An 18,894-nucleotide genomic window follows, 5' to 3' on the forward strand; every position below is an offset into this window, starting at 1 on the left:
TCAAATTCCGGTGGCGTACTTTGAGCAAAGACCTCCTCCACCAACATCTTGATGAGCAGTCTTGTAGGTGACCATCACAACATGCACGAGAAAACAGATGCCAGCATAATATGTATTGCCAATCTACAGGTGCTAGATACTGGTACCGGAGACATGTTGACTGCAGAGCAGCTCTGTACCATGTCTTGAAATTCTCTTTTCCTCCTTGCTGCAACGTAAAATGCAAATGGGGATAACCACCAGGACCAACCATCTCCTCCTCCTCCTCGGCCTCCAGACCCGCACATCCCTGGGTCTTTTCCCCTAACCTCTCACAATCGCACACAACACGATCATCAGCGCGAGACACGGCCATCACCCGGGGCTTCCCGCCCCTTTTTAGTCAATCCCGTCCGGTATCCGGAAGGCGGCTCTCCGAGGACTCATACCCGCTGCTCAAATATTCACCAAACACTCTCTCCTCAATGTCCAGGTCCTTCCACTGTTTACCCGTGGTCTTCTTGGCCGTGCGGCGGAAGTACACGCGCTTGCCAAACTTCCACAGCTCGACACCAGCAAAGAACAGACCAGCCGCAATGAAGACGATGCCCCACTCCCACGTAATTCCGACGTGCTTGAAGACCTTGGTGTTGAGCACGGGAATGTACACGACAGGGAAGAGCGTGACGAAGCCACCGACGATGGCCCAGAAGAGGAACTGGTTTCTCCAGACGTCATGGAACCACTGGGTAAAGTACTTGGTGCTGCCGGGCTGCATGCGGAAGAAGGACCGGCGCATGTCGACCAACTCCCAAGCCAAGAACAGGGCGAACCAGGTAAGGCAGGCAAAGGTGGTGGCGCGAGCCTTGAAGACAGTTTCGCAGGCCTCGGAATACTCCTCGTTGCAACGCTCGCCCAAGCTGCCGTCGCCCCAAGCGTACACTCTGAGCACGAAGGAAGCCAAGCATAAAGCGGCAATCCAGAGACCGTACACAACCATATCCACGCAAAACTCGAGGGTGAAGATGCCCGTCTTGAGGCTCTGTGGAGGACGGCGCATGATATCGGGAACGGCGCGCTCAAAACCAAGACCCATGTCGGGAAGACCAGAGGTGACCATGATGATCCAGACGATTTCGACAGGTGCGAGAGGGAAAACGGAGAGGCCAGAACGATCCTTGAAGGCGAGACCGATGAGGAGGGTACCGGCCTGGGCGATGTTCTCAGCAAGCACGTGAAGCACAAACTTTTGGATATTGTCAAAGATACGGCGGCCCTCCTCAATGGCAGCGACGATGGAGGCAAAGTTGTCATCAGTGAGAACAATGTCGGAAGCATCCTTGGCAACATCGGAACCGGACTCGCCCATGGCGATACCAACGTCGGCGCGCTTGAGGGAGGGAGAATCATTCACACCATCACCAGTCTAATACTCTGTTAGCGAAAACTGGAAGACAAAAAGAGCAGAAAAAGAAACGACGTACCATTGCGCAGAACTTGCCGCGGCGGTGCAAGGCATCAATCATGCGAACCTTAGTGCTGGGGGCGCAACGAGCAATGACCAGGGGCAGCACGGGGAGCTTATCAACCGCCTCGTCGCTCAAAGCATCAAACTCGGAGGCCGTCATCACCATGCAGGCGGCCACGTCGGCGCTAACCCGCTCCATTCTCTTGGGCAGGATACCGACTTCAATAGCGATCGCCTTGGCCGTCTCCGGGTGGTCACCAGTAAGCATGTGCACGGAAATGCCGGCCTCGTGGCACTCGCGCACAGCAGGGGCAGATTCCGCACGAGGGGGATCATAGAGACCAATCAAGCCACGGAAAGTGAGGTCCTGCTCGACCTGTTCACGGGGGGTGTCCTCGGTGAACTGGGCACCGGCAGGCAGCTTCCTTCCGGCAAGAGCCAGCACACGCAGACCCTGGGAGGCAAATGTTTCCATGTTGCGCAGGATCTGCTGGCGGAACTCGTCGGTCATTTCTACCTCGGAGCTCTCGCCATCGGCCGCATCGCTGTCGCAGTACCGGGTGCAAACACCAATCACTCTCTCGACGGCACCCTTGGTGAAGGCCCAGTGCTCGTTCGTGGTGGTGTGCTCCATAATCACACTCATGCGCTTGACATCGCTGTCAAAGGGGAACTCGGCCACCTCCTTCCACTCGGGTTTGTCACCGTTCATGACGTCGAGCCTGTTTCTGTTGAAGCGGCTGGCAAACACCTGGATGGCAATCTCGGTAGGGTCGCCGCGAGCGTGCCAGTCGCCATCCTTCTCAAAAACGGTGGCGAGGTTGGCCAGCGAGGCGATGGTGAGGAATTCGTGAAGGCGAGCCTTGCTGTCGGAGAGGAGCTGCTGGATCTTGGTGATGGGGCCCTTGGGGTTGGTCGATTCGTCGTCCTTTTCAGACTGCGAGCCGAAGTTGATCTCGTGGGGCTGCTTCTGGACAAAGCGAATATCGCCCTGGGTGGGGTTAAAAGGCTGGCTGGAGGTAAGCTCGACAGTGTAGGTGCCCATTCCGGGGATCCAGGCGCCACGCGCCACCATCTTGCCTTGAGTGAGGGTACCGGTCTTGTCACTACAGATATCGGTGACGGCACCCAAAGCCTCGAGAGCCTTGAGGTTACGAACAATGACGTTGCGCGCAACCATGCGCTTGGTGCCAGCAGCCATGGTGATGGTAAGGACGACAACCAACGAGGCGGGAATCATGGAAAGACCAGTGGCCACAGCGTAGATGATGACCTCTTTCGGGGTGCGCATCTCGTTGGCACCAAGCACAATGATGGCGCAGACGACGGCAATGCCAAAGAGAAGCATGGCAAGCTTGCTGAGCTTTCGCTGCAGCGGAGTACCCACGTTGACACCGAGGAAGCGACCAACGGCATCACCGAGGGTCAGCGTGTAGGCTTCGAGATAACGATGGGGACCGGCCTTGCCATTCGGCTTGCGCTTGACGGGGCGGACACGCGAGTCCTTCTTGTTCAGGGCGGAGGCAATGGCACCAATCTCGGTGAAGGTGCCTGTGGCGAACACAATGCCCTTGGCACGACCCTTAGTGACGGTGGAACTGCTGTAGGCAACATTGAGGCGATCGCCGGGGCCAGTGTTGTCGTCAAAAACGTCGTCGACACGCTTGCGAACGGGGAGGGATTCGCCAGTGAGAAGGGCTTCGTCGGTCTCAAAGTTCTTGGCTTCGATCAAACTGTTGGGCCAAGTCAGCATTCATGTGATTTGCACGTGCTTTCTTGCGGCAGTGGGACTCTCGCACCGAATATCGGCGGGGATGGTGTCACCCATCTTGACTTCAACCAAATCGCCGGGAACGAGCTCGCCAGAAGGCACAACGGTGGCCTCACTGCCACGGATAACAGAGGCGGTAGGTGAGGACAGCGAACGGAGGGAGTCCATGGTCTTCTCGGCAGAGTACTCCTGGAAGAAACCGACGACGACATTGAGCAAAATGACAAAGGCAACGACAGCACCCTCAATGTGAGAGCCAATTCCAAAACTGACAGCCATGGCCAGGATAAGCACCTAATTTCGAGCATCAGCATGCATTACCCAGTTTACCTCGTTTGTTTCGTGGGGAGCCTACCATGGTCATGGCATTGGCAACCTGAGCAATGACAATCTTGAGAGGCTGAACGCCCTCACCCTCACCAAGCTCATTGCGTCCAAACTCCTTGATGCGGCTCTGGGCCTCGGCGGCGGTCAAACCGGAGAGGGTATCGGCATTGAGTTCGTGGGCAACCTGTTGGTGAGACAGGGCATGGGCCGGGCGACTCAATGGCTTGTTGGACTGGCCCGAGATGTGCCCGCCACCCGAAGCTTTTTCGGGGTCCGCAGGTTGCGACATATTGGAAAGTGCGTTGGGTCTAACCAGACCTCGGAGGGGGGGTCTGCGTGGTGTCGACGGGGGTGGGGGAGCTCGATACCGTCAGGTGTGTCTGTCTGTGTTTGGAGTTGAGAATGTAGAAGCAGGGACGAAGGGACGAAGGAGGGTCTTCAGACGGGCGGGAGACCATGACGTGTTATACGACTTTTTGCTTCTTCACCGAATGCCATCTCCAGCTTCCTAGCGCAATCCACGAACCGAACGGAGGCAAACCTGGAGAGCAAGATAGCCACTAAGGTTCCTGGAAGAGACATCCTTGCCTGTGGGTTCTGTCCACGGATGGAAGGTCCAACCTCGATGTGCAGCCCTTGGCGGGCTCGGCAGTGCTTGGCGCTAGTGGGGACTGCCGGGGATGAAGGGGACTTGGGTTTCGTCACTGGCTAGGTTCAAGAGTCAAGACCAACCTGCTGCTGTTGGTCAATTTCTGCCCTGATATTGGCCAACGGTCCCCCAGTGGGGGAGGGTTCAATGCTCATGCGTCATGTTCGGAATCTTTGGGGGGCAACTGGATCGGAGGGGGGCGATCAAATGTCGTCATGTCACCTTGTCAGCGCGGGGGGAAGTCGGTGGGAGGTTGGTGGTGGCCTAGCTGTCTAGGCGTTTGAGAGATGCCGAGAGCCATCCGTCTGCAAACAACAAAGACAGTTCGTTGGTCACGTGCCGGGCGGTGGGAGTTCAAGAGGACAAAGACGGAACACGGAAGAGGGCAGGGAGCGTGGGAGCCAAGCCAAGGCTCGCGTGAGAAGGCTCAGGCTCGGCGCTGGCTGACAGCCAAAGAACTTCACACGTGCAGGTTGGTGTTTCTGGAGCCAATATTTTTTTTTTCTGAAGGGTTCACCGCTGTAGCTAGCTTTTGTTGGGTTTTTTTGGCAGGGATAAGTGCTGGGCTTTCAAGCCCCGATAAGATTCCGGGCCTCCCCGCTAGTATCAGACACCACCAGACACACTCCCTTAAACCGACCTCAGCCGGGTATGCCAGGCGACAAGACGGCAAAAATCTGGGGTCGCACCGGTCGGTGTCTGCACGTGGATGGAGGCTCAGCAACTCCCGACAGCAAGCCGTGCAAACCCCTTTTTTGGCCTGCAGAAAGGGGCAGGTGTTGTGATCTGTGTTCCTGGATTATTCTCCATTCTGGAGACATGCTGGAGACATTCTGGAGTCGATGCAGCACTGCGCCTTCCTGGGAAGGAAACTCATGCCGTGGAGACCCCGCTACTAATGCTTGCAAAAAGTCTTGTTTAAAGAATGCATGCGATGCTACACTGCAGTCCGCGCGCGTGCTTCCCTGCCACATTGGGATGCCGTCTCTGGTCTCTGCCTGCGCCTGTCAGATATCTATCTGTCGCGTCTGCCTGTGACCTGTCAACTGAATAGACATTAAAAGAGGACTGCCTAGATAGATCAGATCATGTCGGGTTCAGAAGCAGCGTCAGATGAATATCATGATAATTAGCGCAGCTAGGCGTACTACTGTACTCCTACCTGACTACCAGATAAAGAATGAAAAAGAATATGAAAAAAAAGACCATCACGGCAAGCAAATGCAGCCAGAGACACCGTCACATGGCAGATGTATTGGCAGACAGGGCTTTTTTCATCGCTCCAATCACAACACACTATGGCATGCGTGCCAACCCGCCGAGCCCGCGTTAAGTGCTTGTTTCCGAGACCAGGCATCTACCTCACCCACTGGCTTCAAATTCTCGATTGCTGACACGAACTGTTTGAAGGTCGAAACAGGATCTGGGTGTAACGGAGACACGGAGATAATTTAGATCGCCCGCCGTGCCACCCGGCATTTTTGATGACCAGTTTTCTTGCTCTGAGGCGGCAGACACCACAGCTCCCTGCGTAAGATATGCTTGCTTCACAGCTAGCTTGGGATAAGCGGTGAAAGAGTGCAAAAATAAAATACAAGTACCCAAAAAAATTATGCTGAGACTGTGGATTACATGCTTATGTTGGTTTGCGGCCATCGGGAATCGAACCCGACTCTAATGCTTGGAAGGCATTAATGCTAACCACTACACCATGGCCGCTGATGATTTATTGAGGTTCCTCCATTGGTGTTGGGCATCGTGAGCTCCACTGAATGGGTCTTTGGGTGAACCATCCAACGAGCGAAACCTATGGGATGCGTAAAAGATCTTACTCGCCTCGTAGACTTGTGTTCAAATGATCAGGGTGTGTGGATACAAAGTTTCATGACATCCCGCACTTTTGTCGTCAGCAAGCACATCGTTCAGCACCGGAGACCTGGGTTAGGAGTATCTTCTACATCCATGTGCAACCAATCACCAGGCCCGATTAGCTCAGCTGGTTAGAGCGTCGTACTAATACTAGCAATAGTATCAAGTCATGCGAAGGTCAACAGTTCAATCCTGTTATTGGGCACTATCTTTTGTCATTTTTATTTCTGCATTTTATTTTTTCTGGATGACACTATACATGATACATCCATCACCCACACTTCTACCAATTCCTATCTTCTTTGCCTCTGATAAATTAGTTTTCCTCACTCTCTCTTCCTCCTCTTCGCCTCTCTAGCATTCCGCAACCTCCACACTGCCCTCGCAACGACAAACCACTGTTTTGATCTCGTCAGCATAAATTCAATCAATAAGAGAAGAAAAAGAACTCACAATAAGAACCAACCCAACCCCAGCAGCAACACCAAGAAACCTATCCACCCCCTCCAACACCCTCCCCTCCAAGTTCAGGCCCCTCCCCATCGTCGCCTTGACCTTGGCCTCGTGCGGCCACTTGGGGTTGTCCAACGTCCCATAATCGGCCGGGTCATCGCTCCCAAACTCAAAGTCGATCCCGTACCCGCCAGGGAGATACGCCCCCGGGCCGCTGTATTCGTAAAAGTTTTGGTGGAGCTCCAACAGGAAATAAAGCCACTCTACCACCGTGGCCAGCTGGACGAGCGCCTTCCAACCTGGAGTCACGGGGTCGGAGGGTTGGGAGTCATCGACGAGGGAGAGGACGATGCCTGATAGGAGGAGCTGGATGCCTGGGAAGAGGAGGGCTGTCAGGGAGGTGACGTTTGTGGAGTTTAGCAAGGCGTAGGTGAGTGTCCCGAGGAGGATGAGCGTTCCATGCAGGAGGAGGTAAGAGGGGAGAGGGGAGAAATCTTCGTTGAGGGTTTTACGCAGGGAGGAAGAAACCATGGGGGGGTTTCCGGGGGGGAAGTCGGGGGATGTTGTTGGGGTGGTGAAGGAGTAGACATCTTGTTGGTCATCTTGGAGGTAGTAAGGGCCCTCTGAAAATGATTCGACTTCTTCTTCTTCTTCTTCTTCTTCCGGCTCGTCTTCTTCAATGGGGGGGAGGCCGGTGGGTAGGAGCTCGTCGGGGACGGTGGCGAATCGGAAGGGGTCGTCGTTGTCAGTGTTGGAGTCGTCGTCCTTGGGTTTGGGGAGGTTGGGTTTCTTTTCCTCCCCTTGCGTCTGAGGCTTCGGTTTCGGCTCCTCCCCGGGTTTGACATTGGGACTCTTATGCGCGCCATCTTCCACCACCTTGGGCTTCTTGTCCTCTGCGGCCTCGGGCTTCTTCTGCTGGCCCTCTTCAAATTTCACCCGCCTCCCCTTGGAGTTCTTTCCCGTTTGGGATCCCACTGACGAGCGGCTGTGAATTGAGCTTGTCGTGGCAGTCGGGCTTGTAGTGGCCGGGTTGGAAGGGACTGGGATCCCGGAGGGCTTGTCTTCTGCTGAACTCATGGTGAACAAGGATCCAGTTGTTGCAAGTAGGTGAGGATCCGATGAATTGTGTATAGCTGATCAAATCGATCACACCAAGGGGGGCAGCACTGGTTTAAAAAGGTAGGGACAGGAATCTGAGGCCGGATGCGGCATGAAAGCATGGTGTTGATGTCATGAACAAAGGGGTGTCAACATTTGCGGATGTCAATGACGTGAATAAATTCTCGCAAGTGAAAAGGAGAATTGCATTGTTAGATTTGATCCGGTCTGCAATCTGTGACTTGGATGACTGTTCTAGTACAATTGATGCAGGGCAGAATGAATTTGTTTGGGTGGCCCATGGAAGGGAAGGAACTTCATTGCGAGCCCTGGTTGTGTCCGAAACAAGGAGAAGAAGCACACCATGCTATTGTTGGTTTTTGTTGATACGGGAAACCTGTTACAGGATCACAAGTTCATATACATACAGGAAAACACAGAGCTATTGAAAAAAAGAAATACTTATTACCTTCTTATTAAGAATTGACTAATTGTAAAAGTCGTGATCGGAACATTACCTTACGCCCCAATGGAGAGAGATTCAGCAGATGCTTACTAAACACTAAAAAGCAGTGAGGTCTCTTACCTGGATATCTACCACGCCCTTACCAGTACGGGTCGGCCTGCGGGCAGCAAGGTGGACATGATTCCGCAAAGTGCAGTGAAACCACCTATACCTCTTGGATCTCATGCTGATATCAATGTAGATTGTCTCGAGTTTAGGGCACGTATCACCATCCCAAAGCCACTGAATCTGACGGCAGACGACAGCATCGTCCATCTCCGGCTTCCAGTAGATGGCTACAGAGGTGATGTTGGCCAGATAGCCGGTGGCAGGCAAGTCTGGAACAAGAAGAGGGTACCGGCGCCGCCAGTGACCAACACTGTCCACGGTTTCAAAAGTAAGTTGAGTGAACGGTTCAGGAACTTCTGGCTGTTCGGGCTCAGAAGTATCCATGTCTTCAGCGTCAGTGGGTGGCTCGGAAATATCTATAGCGTGGATGGGTGATATGACCAGCATATCTTGAGATGCATCAAACAGAGGGAATGGGCCACGATTTCCAGATTCAAGATCCTTCTTGTGGAGGCGCACTGCAGTCCTGTTAGCTTCGTAGCAGGAGCTGGCAATGGCTGAAACACGAGGCCAGGATTGAGTGAAGCTGAGAGGGGAGGGGTTCAGATTTAGCAACGACTGACCAAATGCTGCTAAGTTCGGAACTGGACCGTAGATGGGTCTGAGTTGGCCGAGGGAATGATGCCCCGAGTTCATGGTGAGGAAGTGAGTATTGGGTTTGGAGAGAGCCAACTCCCAGGTCACCCATTGAATTACAGTAGGAAGCCGCGTGAATTGGGGGAACGAGGCCATCTTGTTGATAAAAGTGCTGGTTCTGTTAGTATAGGTGGTGGCGGTGGTGGTGGTGGTGGTGGTGGTGATGTTGCTGTTCTTGTTAATGAAGGTGATGATGATGATGATGATGATGATAATGATGATGATGATATTGATGATGATGGTCTGGAATTTAAATGAGGGAGACTCATGGTTAAATATCGCATGAGAAGCAGCACATGTTGTGTTGTGATTAAACCAGTTGTCTTGGTTACAGAACTCGACAAGGCCTGTTTCTTTCTCCATTGTGTTGAAATAGTCCGCGACAATGACATGGTCTTGCATAGATTTATAGTGTCCAAAGAACAATTCTGAGAGCTAGGTATGTCACTGATGGCCGATGCTCCCGAGGAGTTGCAATTTGGGAGAACGCATCAGCGAAATCGGACATTTTTCACTTATCAACAGGATCCACTGGAATACGCCATGGTCTAACTTGTTTCCGACAAGTGCTGCTTCTAGCTCCATGAATGATCCGGGAATAACGCACATTGTAAGGTACTCCGGGCCGAGCACCATCATGACAAAGCAGCCGACACTACACTACGGGAAAACTTTGCAACGCACTTGTATGCTTCAACCTCTTGTAACTTGGACCCAGCGACTATGAAAACACTCCCGATTTGTCAGGACATTGCGTCAACTCGGCCCTCGGTGTTGATCGCGTAAATTGACCCAATATACCTATGGAAGGTTCCTTGTTGTCGGCAATGCCTATCTGTCGGATCACGGTCGGGTCTGGGGCAAACGGTTTGACTCTATTCCCGGCCGGGGTGCGCCGTTATGGAACCAACGACTTCCTGCCGAGACGGCCCCACAGAGACCAAGGATTGAAAGTCGGTGACTGATGAAGTCGATGACTGATAAAAAAGCTAAGAAAAAATTAAGACCGACCAAATCCCGACGCCCTTTGCACGACATATATGCCCAAGCAGCTTTCCGTTGACTGTTCCTACATTGCAGCTTGTGTTACCTTTCGACCAAAACAATAAATAGGGGTTCAAGGGGTATCTTAACAGCAACACCAACCTTGGCAACCGGAAGATAACGAAAGAAACCGGAAAACGGCATCCTATCCTCACAAAAACCCAGCAGCGACGACGTTAACACCACAGCCATGGCGACAGACCTCGAAACGGGGCCACCACCCCCCGTCGCCGGACCAGAAAGAGACATTGACACAGATTCCTCCTCACCACCAGTAAAGCCAACAAGAGAAAAGACGGATGGCGCCTCGACGACAGACACAGACTCGGACTCGGACGTAGACGTCGCCCCCCAACCGCTAGAAACAGGAGGCGTCATATCACGAACCATCAGCCGCCTGACCCGCCAAAGCACAAACTACGACCCCGGCCCTCCCCCCGACGGCGGCGTCAAAGCCTGGACTGCCGTGTTCTGTGCCCACCTCGTCATCACCAACACCTGGGGCATCATCAACTCCTTTGGCGTCTTCCAACCCTACTACACCACCACCCTCTCCCGCCCTCCATCCGACATATCCTGGGTTGGGTCAGTGCAAATCTTCCTGCTCTTCTTCATCGGCGCCATCACCGGCCGCCTCACAGACGCAGGTTTCTTCCGGCACATCTTCGCCCTGGGAACGGTGCTGCTCCTGCTGGGGACGTTTACCGTTTCCGCTGCGAGCACGTACAGCCAGGTCTTTCTCAGCCAGGGGATATGCATGGGCCTGGGGATGGGGTGTCTGTTCTGCCCGAGCATCTCGACGGTGAGCACGTACTTTGACAAGAGGCGGGCAATTGCGCTGGCGGTTGCGGCCTGTGGCAGTGCGACGGGTGGGTTGATCTTTCCCAGCATGGTGCGCGAGCTGCTGCCCAAGGTTGGGTTTGAGTGGACGATGAGGAGCATTGGGTTTATCCAGCTTTTGACCTTGGGGGTGGGCTGTGTGTTTTTGAAGCCGAGGATCAAGCCGAGGAAGTCGGGGCCGTTGATTGATTTGGCGGCTTGGAAGGAGGGGGAGTATGTCATGTATGCGTTGGGGGCTTTTACTGTGAGTTTTGATTGAAAACGCCCCTTGGGGATAGCACAAGACGATGGAGGAGAGCTGACATCAGACAAGTGCTTTATTGGGTTGTACTTTCCGTTCTATTACGTGGCGTCGTTTAGCAGGGACATCATTGGGCTGGACTTCACCGAGAGCTTGAATTTGTTGCTGGTGATGAACGGCGTGGGAGTGATCGGGAGACTAGGCCCGAACGCCGTTGCCGACCGAGTTGGACCTCTCAAGGTGTTTGTTCCTGTGGCGGGACTCTGCGGCGTTTGTGTCATCTGCTGGATGGCTGTGAAAGATGTGGCGGGCCTCTATGTGTGGTCTTGCTTCTACGGGATGGTCGCTGGTGGTATTCAGAGTCTGTTCCCGGCTGGACTGAGCAGTCTCAACACCGACGTGCGGAAAGCCGGTGTGAGGATCGGGATGGTGTTTACGACGGTCAGTTTTGCAACCCTGGCAGGCCCGCCAATTGCCGGTGCCATCATCACAGCTTGTGATGGGGACTACTGGGGTGCGCAGGTTTTTGCCGGGACAACGTTGCTCATTGGAATGGTGCTTGTCGCGGCCTCCTTTGTCATCAAGAGCAAGAAGATGATGGCTGAAACTGGGGCAACATCCATGTGGAGCGTCAAGGCATGAGTGAGAGGCAAAACACGGGCGGGCAGGCAATGCGCCTACCTTTGCTCACATGTATATACAAACCATGATCTGTGTAACCGCATGTTGACGCCGCTGCCAGGGGCTTTTCCTTCCCCATATCTACCGAAAAGAGCAAGGCATCATGTGGCGAACTTTGCCCACTGTCAGTTCTATTCCGTCGCTTGATGCCGCGGCTGTCAAGGTCAAGTTGCTCGCCCAGTGCGACGTGAACACTACTATTCCACGAATCAGAAACAACCCCTGTAGCGCGCCTATGTCGATGCTGGGATCAGCTTCTGAACTTGTACAAATCCGGCAAGTCATCCAAGAAAGTGCCATAAGCGAGTTTGGCACCCACGTACCTGGTTCACTCAAAGTTGAGATGGTTCCGTTCTTACCTGATCGAGCATGTGAGGTTGTATTGGTGCGACACTTGTGGAGGATAGAGTCGGACTCGGACCGACAAGTATCCTGCAAACTGGAGTCTGCGAGAGCCTCAAATCTCCGGAAAGATCGCGGTAAATCGGTAAATGGAAAGGTCGGCAGAGCTGAAAGGTGAGGCTTTGTTTGAAACATTAAAGCAGACCAAGCTTTGCCTTGAATCACTTCTCTGCCGTCCGAATCTCTTGTCACCAGCGGAGACACGTGTTGCGACAGCACGGACATAAGAAGTAATCAGGACCACAGTCCACATGTTCACCGTTCGCTCATAGATATGGTTGATGCAATGAAGTAGTTCATCGCGCAAAGGCTCCTCTACCTGGAACTCTGCGCAAGCCAAGCCGAGGCCAAGCCCACAGAAGATTCGGTCGGTGGATTTCCGGGACTAACACCATGTCGCCAAGGTCCTCCGATAGGCGCGGCTACCACAACAGCACACGCCGGCGTACTTGTTCCATTAGGAAGTATTCGGAGTGTACTCCGTTCAACGACAACCGAAGCATATAATGGACAAGGCGTCCCTTGAGGCTTCGTTATCCTGTGTCTACTGCCTTGTTCGTCTTTCAGTACAGCCTTGTTGGAGCAGCAATCATGCAGACTCTCGCCTTTGTTCTCGCTATCGCCCCGGCGACTGTCCTTGCCCAGTCCCCTCTCTGGGGCCAGTGTATGTGACAGCCTTCCTCAAACAATTTCTGCTCGACCAACTAACTTGTCTTGTTTCCAACAGGCGGCGGTCAGGGCTGGACGGGTCCCACTACCTGCGTTTCTGGCTCAGTCTGCCAGAAGACCAAGTAAGTAACATCTCTCACAACCAGAGAGTTGCTCCCTTCCCCGAAGGCCATCGCTGACAAGTTTCTCTCCCAGCGACTGGTACTCCCAGTGTGTGCCCGGATCCGGAGGAGGCAACCCTGCTCCCACCACACCCACCACTCCTACTCCTACCAACGGCGGCGGCGGTGGCGGTGGAAATAGCTTGCACGAAAAGTTCAAGGCCAAGGGGAAGCTCTTCTTCGGAACCGAGATCGACCATTACCACCTGAACAACAACCCGTTGACCACGATCGTCAAGAACACCTTTGGTCAAATCACCCACGAGAACAGCATGAAGTGGGATGCTATTGAACGTGAGTGTCCTTTTTTTTCTTTCTTTTTTTCTCTGGAAAAGCTGGCTCAAGCTAACTTGTCCATCACAGCGAGCCGCAATCAGTTCAGCTTCTCCAACGCCGACGCTGTCGTCAACTTTGCTACCGCCAACGGGAAGCTCATCCGTGGCCACACTCTCCTCTGGCACTCTCAGTTGCCACAGTGGGTGCAGAACATCAACGACCGCAACACGCTGACGCAGGTCATCCAAAACCATGTCACCACCATGGTCACCCGCTACAAGGGCAAGATCGCCCACTGGGACGTCGTCAACGAGATCTTTGCCGAAGACGGCTCCCTCCGCAACAGCGTCTTCAGCCGCGTTCTCGGCGAGGACTTTGTCGGCATCGCCTTCCGCGCCGCCCGTGCCGCTGATCCCGCCGCCAAGCTCTACATCAACGACTACAACCTCGACAATGCCAACTACGCCAAGGTCACCCGTGGCATGGTTGAAAAGGTCAACAAGTGGGTCGCCCAGGGCATTCCCATCGACGGCATCGGCTCCCAGGCTCACTTGGCTGCCCCCGGCGGATGGAACCCTGCCTCCGGTGTCCCCGCTGCCCTGAGGGCTCTCGCTGCGGCCAACGTCAAGGAGATTGCCGTCACCGAGCTCGACATTGCCGGTGCCTCGGCCAACGATTACCTCACCGTCATGAACGCCTGTCTCCAAATCCCCAAGTGCGTTGGCATTACCGTCTGGGGTGTTTCGGACAAGGACAGCTGGAGGTCCAGTGACAACCCGCTCCTCTTTGACCGCAACTACCAGCCAAAGGCGGCATACAATGCCTTGATGAACGCCTTGTAAGGGACGTGTGGTATTCATTCGAGTTGTGGATTTCGGGGGCAACATACGATGGCGATGGGATTGAACAGTGTGTGTATATATGGAAAGCTTCGAGGCACCTCGTTTTAGAAGCGTAGGTACCTAGACTTCAATCTGATCGTTTCTACGGTTCGTCGTTGTGTCATGTGAAATGTGTCTGATGTGCACATGTGCAGTTAAATTACCTAGGTCACGGTTTTTTGAGTCACCAATCGTTGGGAGGGCCCCTTTTGAACCCCGCCTTCCCCTGCATCCTACAACTGCATCATGTCTTTCCAACCAACATCACACTTTGACCCAGGTCTCAACCTCTTCAAAACGGAAACAATGGCAGCACACCTACCACCCAGGGAACCTGTCCTCCCAGACCCCGGGAAACGAAACATTCTCATTACCAGCGCCCTTCCATACGTCAACAATGTGCCGCACTTCGGTCCTTTCAGCCGACACGTTTGCCCGGTACAGCAGAGCGCGCGGCTTCAACTCACTTTACATTGGTGGTGAACTTGACTTCTCGGTCTGGTGCCCGTACCCGTTTGCTGACTCGCTCCATAATCAGGTACCGACGAATACGGAACCACCACCAAGGCCTGAGCCCTAGTTGAGAACTGCACCCCGCAAGAGCTCTGCGACAGATACTACGCGATTCACGCTGCAGTCTACAAGTGGTTCAACATCAGCTTCGACATCTTTGGTCGCACCACAACACCGCTGCAAACGGAAATCACCCAAGATATCTTCCTGAAGCTCAAGGACAATGGTTTTCTCGAGGAACGCATGACAACCCAGCTCTGCTGTGAGCAGCACCATTCGTTTCTCGCTGATCGCTTCGTCGAAGGCGAGTGTCCTGATTGTGGCTATGTCAATGTTCGTGGAGACCAGTGCGACCTATGCGGTAAACTTCTCGAGTCCCTGGAGCTTATTCGCCCGCGCTGCAAGGTGGACGGTTCTGTACCAATTACCAAAGAGACCAAGCATATCTTCTTGGAGCTGGATAAGCTCCAGCCAGAGGTGGAGGCTTTCTTCCAGGAGTCAGCTGCTAAAGGCGCGTGGTCTAGCAATGGAACATCAATCATAGCAGCGTGGCTCAAGGAAGGACTACAGCCGCGAAGCATTACGAGGGACCTCAAATGGGGCACTCCGGTGCCCACGAGTTTGGAAGGCTATGAAGAGAAGGTTATCTACTCGTGGTTTGATGCTTGGCAAGTTGAAATCTTGTTCCGCTGTTGACTCTGGAAAATTGTGCTCCTTGCTAACTGACGACAGCATCGGTTACGTATCGATCACAGCCAATTACACCGACCAATGGGAGAAGTGGTGGCGCAGCCGAGACGACGTGCAGCTCTACCAATTCATGGCAAAGACAACGTTGTCTACCACAGCATCATCTTTCCCGCCACCAAAATCGGAACGCATGAACCCTGGACAAAGCTCCATCACCTCTTCACCATCGATTACCTCACCTACGAAGGCGGGAAATTCTCCAAGTCTCGAGGAATTGGCGTCTTTGGTGATTCTGCCAGAGAAACCGAGGTGCCCTCAGACATTTGGCGGTTTTATCTCCTCTACTGTAGGCCCGAGATTGGCGACAGCGAGTTCACCTGGGACGGCTTCATCAGCGCCAACAACAATCTCCTCCTCAAGAACCTAGGCAACTTTGTTAGCCGTGTCGTCAAGTTTATCAACTCGCGTCATTTCAACAATGTGGTGCCTGACTGGACACAATATGGCGAGTCTTCCTTCGATGCATTCAAAGCAAATATCAACCAGCTACTGGCACAATACATCCAAGAGCTTGACAGGGTTAAGCTCCGTGCCGGACTGTTGACAGCGCTCCAGATTTCTCAGCGTGGAAATGGCTTCCTCCAGGCGAGTAAACTTGACAACAGTCTGTACGAGACCCAACCTGCCAAATGCGCCGCCATCATCGGTCTTGCAATCAACCTGGTCCACCTGTTGGCCTCTCTCATTTCCCCTTACATGCCCACCACAGCCGCGGCTATCAACTCGCAGCTTCGTGCCAACGAACTGCCTATTCTCGAGGATTGACTGCCGATTCCATCAGACCGGGACATGAGATCAGTTTGTCACAGCATCTCTTTTCCCGAATCAAACCCGAGAAAGCAGAGCAGTGGCGACAGAAATATAGCAGCGAGGAGGCCAAGAAGCTGAAAGAGGAGGAGACCGCATTGAAGGCGAATAAGGCTTCGAAAAAGAAGAAGGGGGTGCTACAAAAAAAGCGGGAGGTGCCTCTGCTGTCCAGCCTTCCATGACAGAGGATGATGTTGCAAGTACAGTTTCGACAGAGGCAGCTTTGGACGGCCTGAAACTGAACTGAAGCTTTCTTCTTGGCGTTGGATAGAATGTAGGTTGTCAAACACATTTTAGACGGAATCACATAGTGAAAATGATTCATAGTCAAAAGTGAGGAGAAAATTCACGGGCGTATCCTGTTGTTTTTGCTGAGTTTGGATTCCAGGCAGTTCACTTGAGCATGTAATTGGACTCGTGATGGTGTCTGACCAAAATAAAGTCATCCAAAAGGGCGTTCTAAGACAACCCAAGTATTGTGTCCGTGACGTGCCATTCAATCCTACCTTGCCCTATTTTCTGTCCCTCCACAGTATCTTGGGCGAAGCAAGACAAGCACTGTATCATCGCAGTCTTTGATGAGTCTTGCTCTCCTCATTGTCAATACTGTTATACTGAATTGCCCCCTCGGGTGGCCGCAACCCCCATGCCTCCGAACGCTCTCCCAGGTACTCTTCCGGACTCAAACCTTCGGCGTCGGCTTTCAAGTTGGCAAACTCCTCGAGGGCCGCGCAGTACGGCAGCGGCTCCTCTCGGTCCCCAGCGTCAGGATCCCAGTCCTCAAACCACTCCCAAGGGTCATCCCCGTATGCCACCCGGCCGTCGCGAGATATGAAACTCCACCGTTCTGTTTTATGTCCACGAACCGTTTCTCCCTCAGGGACCGGGAAAGCAAATACCAAACCATGGATTCTGTGGCCGGGGACGTGAAAGTATCGTCCCCATGCCCATCTTGGCGCAGTGCTCCGGCGGTGTTCGACGCTGTCATACTCCGAGCTTCTCTCGCTCGCACCGCAGTCGTCTTCGCTTCTCGTGTGTGTGGAGATGAAGACGCGGTTGTAGGGATTGACCGCATCGTGTACCCGCCGGTCATCGCTGTTGAGAGGTGCTTGACCTCGCAAATATCGGAGCAGAGCAGCTTCCGTGACAAACTCTGTCCTAAGCAAGCCATTGCCAGACCCTGACGATTCGGGGTTCAGTAGGGCTTCGTCCCCGACCTCTGAGACACCATCACCGGTGTCATCGTAGACGTCCCCCAACAGAGAGGTTTGGCCATACGCCACCTCTTCATTCCGAACTATCTGTATAGACTCTAACTGGAGCCCCTGGATTTGAGCCATGTCTCGTATCTGTTGCGAAGAGACAGGGATGTTATCGAGGCAGAGATGGCGCAGCGAGGTGGCGTTAGCCTTGATGAGTTGCAGCAAGGGGTCTGGTGAGGGAATCATGGAGGACAGGCTCAAGGACCGCAGAGCGAATTGACCGTTGCCGAGCCACTTGAGCATGGTGCCTCCAAGAGTCCAGGCTTGAGAATAGTGTTCGACTGACGTTGAGTCGACGTCCATGCTAAGCTTAAACTGACGTAGGCTTGGCGCTGCATTCAACAGTGCCGTTTCTAGTCCCGCCAACGCATCGCCAGGAAAACCCCTCCTCATCCACTCCATCATGATTATCTCGAGTGATTCCAGGCCTTTGAATGCCGAGTCCGGGAACGGGCGGGAAAAGGTACAGCTGGGGAACTCGTCATACCAGCGCAGGTTTGCCACGGCCGATGCCAGTCTACCCATGACGGGGAGGAGGAAGAGAAAAAGCCCATCATTTGTTTCGGGGTTCTCCTCAGTCTCATTTTGGAGGATTTGAAAGTGACAAGCGTTGATGGGATACTTCAGATCGGGCAAAGTCCTTTGCGAGGTCATGGGACGTGAGACAAAAGTCTGTAGGTTGGGCAGATTGTCGACAGCTGCTTCGAAAATGGGACGGAACGAGACAATAGTATTTTCCCGCGTAGCGGCAATCGCATCATAGTCAACGCCATCCCGCGAGGGATCTGCGGGGGTGTTGAATAGCCAGAACAGGGATGTAGATGCAGTTTCCATGTGCTGATGTAGACCGTCGAGGACGCCAAGTTCCTTGCCGTCCTCAAGGTATATCTTGGCGATAGTTTTGTTTTTGTTGCCAAAGTCACCGAGGGCGTAGCAAATCTCAAGCCACTCAACTTCCCTCACGTGCTGAACTAGGTGAGGACTGTTGCAAATAGCGAGAAACGCGTCGCGGTCGGCAATGAGTTTGGATATGTAGATGCGGAAGAAGAGCCGGCTGGCGGCGACCGGGGCGAGGGCACGGCAACTGAGTCTCAGGGCTTGGACGTCGTATTGGTCAAGTCGGTCGCTCCATACGATGGATAGCAGCAACTCGGCCGGCAGCGACAAAATGTACATCTTTTTTGGCGTTGCTGGTTCCCCTCTCACTTGTGTTGACCGCTGCTTTCGTGACTTCATGGTTGGATGATGCGGGACGGTATGGAGGTTTAGTGTGCATTTCAGCTGGGGAAAGACGTATGCAGGTATATGTAGGTGCCTCGAGCTTCGGACGAACCCCGGATGAACGCCTATGGACAGGCCTCCAATTCCTGCATTCCATTGCCCAGACATAGTTGGCCAGGCAGGCATATTTGCCCAGGCATACTCACTCACCCCAGGCATATTTGCCCAGACAGACGGAAAAGCACTGTAGATAAAAGTTGTA

At 53.5% G+C, this 18,894-nt stretch overlaps 7 protein-coding genes and 2 non-coding genes across 9 annotated transcripts; 5 read left to right on the top strand and 4 right to left on the bottom strand.

Annotated features, from left to right (window-relative positions):
• ENA2 (P-type ATPase) lies at positions 1 to 5,036 on the bottom strand. The gene is made up of 4 exons (XM_062913299.1): positions 3,574 to 5,036; positions 3,247 to 3,512; positions 1,464 to 3,180; positions 1 to 1,405 (listed from the first exon to the last, which is right to left on the bottom strand). Exons 1-4 carry the CDS (start codon positions 3,832 to 3,834, stop codon positions 383 to 385), a joined length of 3,267 nt encoding a protein of 1,088 aa, XP_062764663.1. The 5' UTR covers positions 3,835 to 5,036; the 3' UTR covers positions 1 to 382.
• Positions 5,037 to 5,841: 805 nt separating this feature from the next.
• On the top strand, positions 5,842 to 5,913 carry QC763_0073400. The gene has a single exon. It is a non-coding gene; the product is annotated as a tRNA-Gly (tRNA).
• Positions 5,914 to 6,175: 262 nt separating this feature from the next.
• On the top strand, positions 6,176 to 6,268 carry QC763_0073410. The gene has a single exon. It is a non-coding gene; the product is annotated as a tRNA-Ile (tRNA).
• Positions 6,269 to 6,389: 121 nt separating this feature from the next.
• On the bottom strand, positions 6,390 to 7,593 carry QC763_507055 (uncharacterized protein; the record flags this gene model as incomplete). The annotated part of the gene is made up of 2 exons (XM_062913298.1): positions 6,390 to 6,461; positions 6,517 to 7,593. 2 exons carry the CDS (start codon positions 7,591 to 7,593, stop codon positions 6,390 to 6,392), a joined length of 1,149 nt encoding a protein of 382 aa, XP_062764664.1.
• Positions 7,594 to 8,176: 583 nt separating this feature from the next.
• Positions 8,177 to 9,247, bottom strand: QC763_507053 (uncharacterized protein; the record flags this gene model as incomplete). The annotated part of the gene is made up of 3 exons (XM_062913297.1): positions 8,177 to 8,706; positions 8,797 to 9,086; positions 9,117 to 9,247. 3 exons carry the CDS (start codon positions 9,245 to 9,247, stop codon positions 8,177 to 8,179), a joined length of 951 nt encoding a protein of 316 aa, XP_062764665.1.
• A 361-nt stretch (positions 9,248 to 9,608) lies between these two features.
• Positions 9,609 to 12,474, top strand: QC763_507050 (uncharacterized protein). Its single transcript, XM_062913296.1, has 2 exons — positions 9,609 to 11,012; positions 11,082 to 12,474. The coding sequence occupies exons 1-2, from the start codon at positions 10,119 to 10,121 to the stop codon at positions 11,649 to 11,651; spliced, it is 1,464 nt and encodes a 487-aa protein (XP_062764666.1). The 5' UTR covers positions 9,609 to 10,118; the 3' UTR covers positions 11,652 to 12,474.
• A 166-nt stretch (positions 12,475 to 12,640) lies between these two features.
• XYL6 (Endo-1,4-beta-xylanase 6) lies at positions 12,641 to 14,082 on the top strand. Its single transcript, XM_062906011.1, has 4 exons — positions 12,641 to 12,756; positions 12,820 to 12,883; positions 12,957 to 13,216; positions 13,286 to 14,082. Exons 1-4 carry the CDS (start codon positions 12,684 to 12,686, stop codon positions 14,038 to 14,040), a joined length of 1,152 nt encoding a protein of 383 aa, XP_062764667.1. The 5' UTR covers positions 12,641 to 12,683; the 3' UTR covers positions 14,041 to 14,082.
• A 394-nt stretch (positions 14,083 to 14,476) lies between these two features.
• On the top strand, positions 14,477 to 16,107 carry QC763_507035 (uncharacterized protein; the record flags this gene model as incomplete). Its single annotated transcript, XM_062913295.1, has 3 exons — positions 14,477 to 14,558; positions 14,660 to 15,248; positions 15,348 to 16,107. The coding sequence occupies 3 exons, from the start codon at positions 14,477 to 14,479 to the stop codon at positions 16,105 to 16,107; spliced, it is 1,431 nt and encodes a 476-aa protein (XP_062764668.1).
• A 605-nt stretch (positions 16,108 to 16,712) lies between these two features.
• Positions 16,713 to 18,818, bottom strand: QC763_507030 (uncharacterized protein; the record flags this gene model as incomplete). Its single annotated transcript, XM_062913294.1, has 1 exon — positions 16,713 to 18,818. One exon carries the CDS (start codon positions 18,816 to 18,818, stop codon positions 16,713 to 16,715), a length of 2,106 nt encoding a protein of 701 aa, XP_062764669.1.
• Between the last annotated feature and the right edge of the window lie 76 nt (positions 18,819 to 18,894).

The sequence above is a fragment of the Podospora pseudopauciseta genome (genome assembly GCF_035222475.1).
Source record: "Podospora pseudopauciseta strain CBS 411.78 chromosome 5 map unlocalized CBS411.78m_5, whole genome shotgun sequence".
In the NCBI taxonomy this organism is placed as follows: Eukaryota; Fungi; Ascomycota; class Sordariomycetes; order Sordariales; family Podosporaceae; genus Podospora; species Podospora pseudopauciseta.